At 37.5% G+C, this 7,695-nt stretch overlaps 1 protein-coding gene across 1 annotated transcript in view; it reads right to left on the bottom strand.

Annotated features, from left to right (window-relative positions):
* LOC109917965 (lysine-specific demethylase 2B-like) overlaps positions 1–7,695 on the bottom strand; it is a 158,697-nt gene that overhangs the window by 2,076 nt on the left and 148,926 nt on the right. The window contains exons 14-15 of the mRNA XM_048611721.1: positions 3,543–3,686; positions 1,771–1,857 (exon numbers count right to left, since the gene is read on the bottom strand). Coding sequence (XP_048467678.1) covers positions 1,771–1,857; positions 3,543–3,686 — 231 coding nt within the window. The remainder of the gene's footprint in view (positions 1–1,770; positions 1,858–3,542; positions 3,687–7,695) is intronic.

The following is a 7,695-nucleotide window of genomic DNA, read 5'->3' as shown; positions in this document are numbered from 1 at the left end:
CCAAAAAGTAAATGAATTTGCCGCTTACAAAAAACTAAAAATTTGCAAATCTCAATTTAGAATGTTTAGGTCTTTGAGCAATGATTTGTGGGGGTATTACATTAATGAAAAATCAGCTTTCAGCTTAAATAAAACTAATAATAATTATGTGGCTTCTTCCAGTCAGTTTCCAACATGAACAGTCTCCTATTTATGACCCCATAACGACATTATCACTTTGCAAGGAAGAATTTCAAAATGCCCTTCTAAAACTATAGTCAAGGACATTGATGGTAAGCAGAAATGTAGAACACAATCCAAAAGCACCAAAATCCCGCACAATAAGAATTGGACTTGATTTATTTGGTTATAGCAAAATAATGGCCCTACTTAAGTAAAACAGCAATCTCCTTTGCATTTTGTAAAAAGAACAACTGTTTCCCCATTTCCACTGAAAAAGATAGAACATGACATGCAATCCCCAAAAGCCATGGTATTGTGGGTAATAAAAACATATGATTGATATAATTAGTGTATACCCTATTCAAGGGATTAAATGGTTCCTCACTGTCCCCTACCTACATCTCAAAAACTAAGTAACTCAGTAACTTCCCACAAAACACAGACAATTAATAAAAAAAAAACTTAGTCGCAAATCTACCCTTATCAAAATATTCTTTTTTTTAAGAAAAGATGTCATTTGGCACAAACTATTCCCAGACAGAAAAGGAGTCTACCTGTTCTCACAATTCTCAGGCAATCAACTGTTGAACGTGCAGCATTGTTGGATATTTTTCATTGTGTATTTTGTGGCCAAAATAATGCATTGCGTTAGCTTCACTATATGTACAAATTCCATTCTATTTGCTACACTAATTACTGTCAATTAGTGACTAACACAGCAAATATTTACAGAATGCATGAGTTAGACACACATGACTAAGAATGATGAGGTGCCAAGGAACATGCGCAATTTAGCTGAAACAGAATCATGGTCCAGATCTTTAATTGACTACAAAATAAACAGCAGTGAAGTTCACGCACATGGGTTGACCTGTAAACAGATTTATTCATCACCTGTAGTTTATGAGGCATTCAACCCTGTGGCCAGAGCTAACTGAGCAACCGACTGCTGAACCCAAGGGAACATCGTCATGCGCTACATTCTATAATGCATTATGACACCAGCACACAGTCACCATAATGTACCAAATATCACACACAAAAATAAATGTCAAATTTAAATATTAACAACTTATGATTATAATGAATGAAATAAAATTATTTGCTCAAGCACTTAAATACAATTTGAAAACTGGAAGAACCACTTCATGCAGAATTTGACTTCAGATACCCTCGCAAAAAGCTATAAAACTTTATGGGCATCAGTTGTTTTATTTTAATGTTCGATCAAAATTTCTGTCAGAGTTATCTGCTAAGATATCAAGAACTGTTAAGTTGTAAAGAAAAAAAAAAATGAAACCTTTCCAAAATATATTTCCCTACGTGAAGGGTGCTTCCCCCAACTGTAAATATAACCACATGGTATTGCAGCTCATCAATAAGTAGTCAAAGCTACAGTCTGAATAATTAGTCTGGTCGAGTGAGACGTCTTGTTAAGCTGTTAATCATTCTTCCATGATTTGTATTAAATATTTAAGACAGTGGGAAGGAATCAGTCTTAGTTCCAAATCCTGCTCAGTATTAGTCAGTCAGAGGACCTGGCTACAACGACACACCCACTAAATTAAAGTCATAGCAGGCTGGACAGAAAACTCTAATTAAACTTACTTTCCCTGTCTTTCCCTCATGGTTACACTTTGGACATTCCCAGCAGTTTGGAAGCTCTTCATTGACAACTCCATCTCCATCCTGTACCTAGTAACAAGTGCAGGAAGTTCATGTCATTAATAAAAGTCAATTCTGATAATTGCTAATTCTTCAGCAACACACATGAACAAAGTAAGATTTCTCACTAAAAATACAATTAACAATGGATAGTTATGTATATCAATATTATACAAAGACCACATTAATCAGATTGTTGTTCTCTAGACCTTAACGTTTTGTAATGGGAAGAAACAAAGCAGGACAAAAAGCACTTAATAAATTATTTCCGATAACAGCACATATTTCAAATCACGAACTACAATCATCAGCCGTATGCTTTGCACTGTTGGCACACATGGAACATGTCCCTTATTTTAGATAAAGCAGGTTAAAGAGTACAATGGTGTAGATTTCCTGTAAGTTTAAATCATACGGCAATTTTTCCGCAGAAATAAAGTGTGTTTAATCCAGCTCTTTACAGTCAAAGTTGTTGTGTTCAAAGTCAGGTTTAAGTTATGGGACTGCACTTGTTCAAATAAAACAGATGTGGTAGAGAGTGCTAATTTCACAGTTGCTATATTTCTGGAACATTTACCGTTTGATACATGTTTCCATCTCACATGGTGCATAGAAATCTTGCTGCAGAACTTCTTACTTCACAGCTTTTTATTAATCAGCATTGAATTAATTACTTCAGTGGGTTGGGATGAGTATCACAAATAAAATTCAGATCACTTATATTGAATCCAGAAAATAACATTCACTGCCAAATGCACAGCAAGAGCCAGAAACACCAGGGTTTTCCCCCCCTCATTCATGGAATATAGGCAACATTGGCCAGGTCAGCATTTATTGCCCATCCCTAACTGCTCTAGAGAAGTTGGTGGTAAAACAACTTCTTGAATTGCTGCTGACTGTGTGGTTTAGGTACACCTGTGTTGCTGTCACAGAGAAAGTTCCAGGATATTGACCTAGTAACAATGAAGTTCACTGGGAAGTGTGAAACAATCAAAGCTAAACAATGTACTTTATAGGTATGCTCAAAAATAGTGTTGACCAGAACTTAGACATCAAATGAATTCTATTTACATGCCTCTATTTTCATGTAATTTGGTCTAATGGAGACTGGTTAATCTGCTACGATCAGCTATGTTACTGAATTGTACAGACATAAACTGATAACCCCAAGTTTTACTAAAAGAGGTGCAAAATATTCTGTTGCTTTTACTTAATCAAAAAAATTATAACTTTAATTAAGTACATAATATGAATGTAATTAATTATAAAGTAAGTATAAATCATGATAGAACAATGTTTTGGGTTTAATCTGGCAGTTCTCACACTGCTTTACAGTATCACAGTATGTCTAACAAATTATATTGATAAAGATGACTTTCTTTAACCTTAAGACAATGGGCATTGGGATAAATTCCTACATTGTGTATTATATCAAGGTAAGTAGCTGCTGTAAGGTTTTATCACAAGCTAATTACCAACAAAACATCCACTTTAGTGACTGATACGCTAAGGAGATTCATTTTATATTTATACATCTTTGGGCTTCTATTTCACACTGATGACAATACTCAATCTTTTGTGTCACTTTCCTCCAATTTTCTTTTAGATCTATTTGATGACCTGCTGGAAATCAGCTTAAATATTAAACAAAGTATTCCAGCAAAAGTCAGCACTTTTAAAAGATGAAGGGAAAGAATTACCTTTAACTGCTTTACCTTTAAGCAGCCAGGATGCACAATTTCATTACAAATTGAGCATTCCATCAGCATGAAATTGAACTTTTCCTCCTCTTCTTCCACAGTGTCCTCCTTTCCTGCTTCTCCACAAATGAGACAGACTGCTGTATGTGGCAGGACCGGCTATGGAGAAAACAGACACCATAAAACTGCCATCTATGATACTTCAACATGCCATTATAACCCACAGCAGTTGTTCCTAGTCCATGTTAGCATTATCTTTGTAGAATAATCTTCAACTATTTTAGTTATATGTCCCAACACACTATTGTGTTTTCAATCACTTTTCCATACTGCCTTAATTTGGAATCTGTCATTCCAAAGTCCTTCTGAGAAAAATCTCCTTCACCTAACCTTATTTCTTCCAGCATATTGCTATTTTTTTCCACTTTACAAAGCATCTACAAATTTGTCCTTGTTCTGTCTGATTGAATAATAAACACAGATATTCCAACAAAACCTCATTTGCACTGACAGAGACGGACTCACAGTTCTCCTTTTTAGTGCACTCAATTCCAAATAGGATTAAGTTGAGTAGTCTATAAAAATGCCAATCCATTGTCTCAGCTTCCCAAAATTAAGGTTGCTCAAGGAGCTGCCATTGCTATCCCACTATTATATCAATCCTGTATTTGTCAACCTCCGTTGCTTCCGGCTTGCCAACACATTATTAAGGAAGAAGAGATTTTTCAATTCAAAAATGTCCACAACACTACGCTATCTTACCCCTGCAATTTCCTTCAGCTCTTAGTGTTAGCATGTACCCTCTATATTTCTAGCTCTGCATTAACTCTTAATTTCATTTGATCAATTGCAGTCTTCAGTCCTCCACCTCATCAACTATCTGTCTACAAAAACCAAATCAAAACTTGTTTGACTATAACATAGCTCACTTTTGTTAGGTTTTCCCTTACTGCATTTACTTTTGTCTTTTCACATATCTTGTAATAAAGGTATTTTATCAATAAAAGATATTTTATAAATATATGTAATTCTGAAAAACAGCAGCCGGTTGCTCTCCTGAAACAACAGCAAATCAAAATCACCTGTACTCCATAAATGTACGTTTCACACCAGGTAAGATTTAAACCCATGAGAGTTAGATGATGCAATATCCTACCATTATCATCACTTTGGGTTCAATACAATACAAGCAACATTAATACTTTGACACAATGCTCTGACAGTGGATTACACAGAAACAGGATTGCATAGAATATGTAGAAAAAAACCACGTGTCAATCAGTCTACATTGATGTTTATTCTCCATTGAGTCTTCCCCAGTCTTTCCTCATCTATTACTGTAACCCGCTAATCCCTTGCAAACCCGATTTAACATTTACATCAAGGAAACATGACAGTATAGCAAGCCAGGGACAAACACTGATTCCACTTATCCTATTTAACCACAAATTCCTATTTACCACACTCTGTAGATTAACCAAATTAAACAATTAAAGGTTTACAGGTTTGGACAGATTTTCCAGCTGTTGTTGTTCCCATGTAGTGTAAACACATGATAACATAAAAAATACAAATTAGAATAAGCACATAAATATATAGATTTTAATCCTCGGGTGGAATCAGACAACAGCAAACTTTGCACTTGGCAAGGCTGCATATGGCTAGCCACATGCAATTTCCAGAGGCTGGTCTAATTGCATATTCATACAAGTTCTCAGTCCGCATTGAGCCTACTGACTAGAGCTCAGAAGGTCAACAGATTATTATAGGGTAGTAGTTGCTTTGGTGTATATTTACTTTCCTTTATTAGTCATTCAATTTAGTTCAAAATGTATAGTCTGACACCATAGCGTTTTCTTAGCAGTCAGAGCAATAAAGAGCTGACTGGAGGTATTCCATGTTCTAACTAAAATAATCCAGCAGTAAATTGTGGAGATTTTTTAACTCAGCAGCATGCAACACCCTAGTTATTTAATACAATTTATATTTGGTTGAGTAGAGATATAGGACAGCTGATGTTGATGGCCTTCCATCAAGTTTTCGACGGTAGACCAAATTACACTTCATAGTTTCAACGAAGAATCATACAGTACACAGGTAGTCATTTCCTCCATTGTGCTTGTGCTGACTTGTTGTAAGAGCTACGTGCTTAGCCATATTCTCCTGTTTTCTCTCCACTAACCCAGCAAATGGTGCTCAATAATCTGGATTACACCATGACTACAATACAGCAAGTCTCCCAATGGACCTGCTACCACTATTGCCCAAAATAGTCCAAACATGTATTCCAAACATTTGATCAGTTTCCTAAAAAATACATTCAAGAATGTGGGCTTCAATGGCTGGGTCAGCATTTATTGCCCATTCCTAATTGCCCTTGACAAAGTGATGGTGAGCTGTCTTCTTGAACCCTTGCTAGCCATGGGTAAAGGGCAACCTTTACTGCCGATTGAAAGGGAATTCTAGGATGTTGAACCAGTGTACAAATATTGGCATTTGGTACAGATTGATTCAGTTTCTGAGGAGTGCTGCACAATGTGTAACAGTCAGCAACTTCCCCACTTCTGACCTTATGATGGATTTAAGGTCATTGAATATGATGGGCTGGGCCTAGGACACTGGCAGAAGGAACTCCTACCAAGATGAGGCTGAAGTGACCAATCTCCGATAACCACAGCCATCTTCCTTCGTACAAGGTTCGATTCCAACTAGCTGAGTGTTTTCCCCAATTTCCACTTACTCTAGTTCTGAGTTGTATTGGGCATTTCAAAACTGTTTCTCAGAAAAGGTACAAGACAACAAGAGTTGGTTTAAGACAGTTATAATATGCAACCTTATAAAGCTTGTATGTGTAAGATTGCTTTGGAATGGTGTCTGAAATTTACGATAAAGTGAAGGAGCTCATGTGATTTGCTCTGAAGTTTGCCAATAACCTGGTTTCAGTGTCTTGACTGTTGAGAGATGGTTTTACTGGGATGAAAGTGCAAGGTGAATATAGTTTCAAATGTTCCTTAGTAAAGAGCTGTGTTTTGAATTTCGAAGATAACACAGCATCAGGATCTCAAGGATAGCTAATCAGTGTTTTATCCTTGATACAAGGCCCATGTAATTCACACTAGCATGGAGACTGTCTTTAAGAAGGAAACAGCCTAAAGGTATCCCTGAAAATGGGGATAGATTTACATAAGAACATAAGAACTGGGAGCAGGAATAGGCCATCTGGCCCCTCGAGCCTGCCCTGCCATTTAATAAGATCATGGCTGATCGTTTTGACACTCAGCTCCACTTACCCGCCCGCTCACCATAACCCTTAATTCCTTTATTGTTCAAAAATTTATCTAGCCTTGCCTTAAAAACATTCAGCGAGGTAGCTTCAACCACTTCACTGGGCAGGGAATTCTACAGATTCACAACCCTTTGGGTGAAGAAGTTCCTCCTGACCTCAGTCCTACATCTGCTTCCCTTTATTTTGAGGCTATGCCCTCTGGTCCTAGTTTCACCTGCTAGTGGAAACAACCTTTTTCTGAAGAAGGGTCTCGACCCGAAACGTCAGCTTTCCTGCTCCTCTGACGCTGCTTGGCCTGCTGTGTTCCTCCAGCTCTACACCTTGTTATATCAGTAGAAACAACCTCCCTGCCTCCACCTTATCTATTCCCTTCATAATCTTATATGTTTCTATAAGATCTCCCCTCATTCTTCTGAATTCCAATGAGTACAATCCCAGCCTACTCAGTCTCTCCTCATAATCCAACCCTCTCAACTCTGGAATCAACCGAGTGAATCTCCTCTGCACCCCCTCCAGTGCTACTATATCCCTTCTCAAGTAAGGAGACCAAAGCTGCACACAGTACTCCAGGTGTGGCCTCACCAGGACCCTATACAGCTGCAGCATAGCCTCCCTGTTTTTAAATTCTATGCCTCTAGCAATGGCAGACAAAATTCCATTTGCCTTTTTAATCACCTGCTGCACCTGCAATCCTACTTTTAGCGATTCATGCGCAAGGACACCCAAGTCCCTCTGCACAGCAGCATGCTGCAATTTTTTACCATTTAAAACATAGTCCAATTTGCTGTTATTCCTACCAAAATGGATGACCTCACACTTATCAACATTGTACTCCATCTGCCAGACTTTTGCCCACTCACTTAGACTATCTATATCCCTCTG

This window comes from Rhincodon typus, chromosome 24 (genome assembly GCF_021869965.1).
Source record: "Rhincodon typus isolate 14 chromosome 24, sRhiTyp1.1, whole genome shotgun sequence".
NCBI lineage: Eukaryota > Metazoa > Chordata > Chondrichthyes > Orectolobiformes > Rhincodontidae > Rhincodon > Rhincodon typus.
This window is presented reverse-complemented; position numbering and strand designations above follow the sequence as displayed.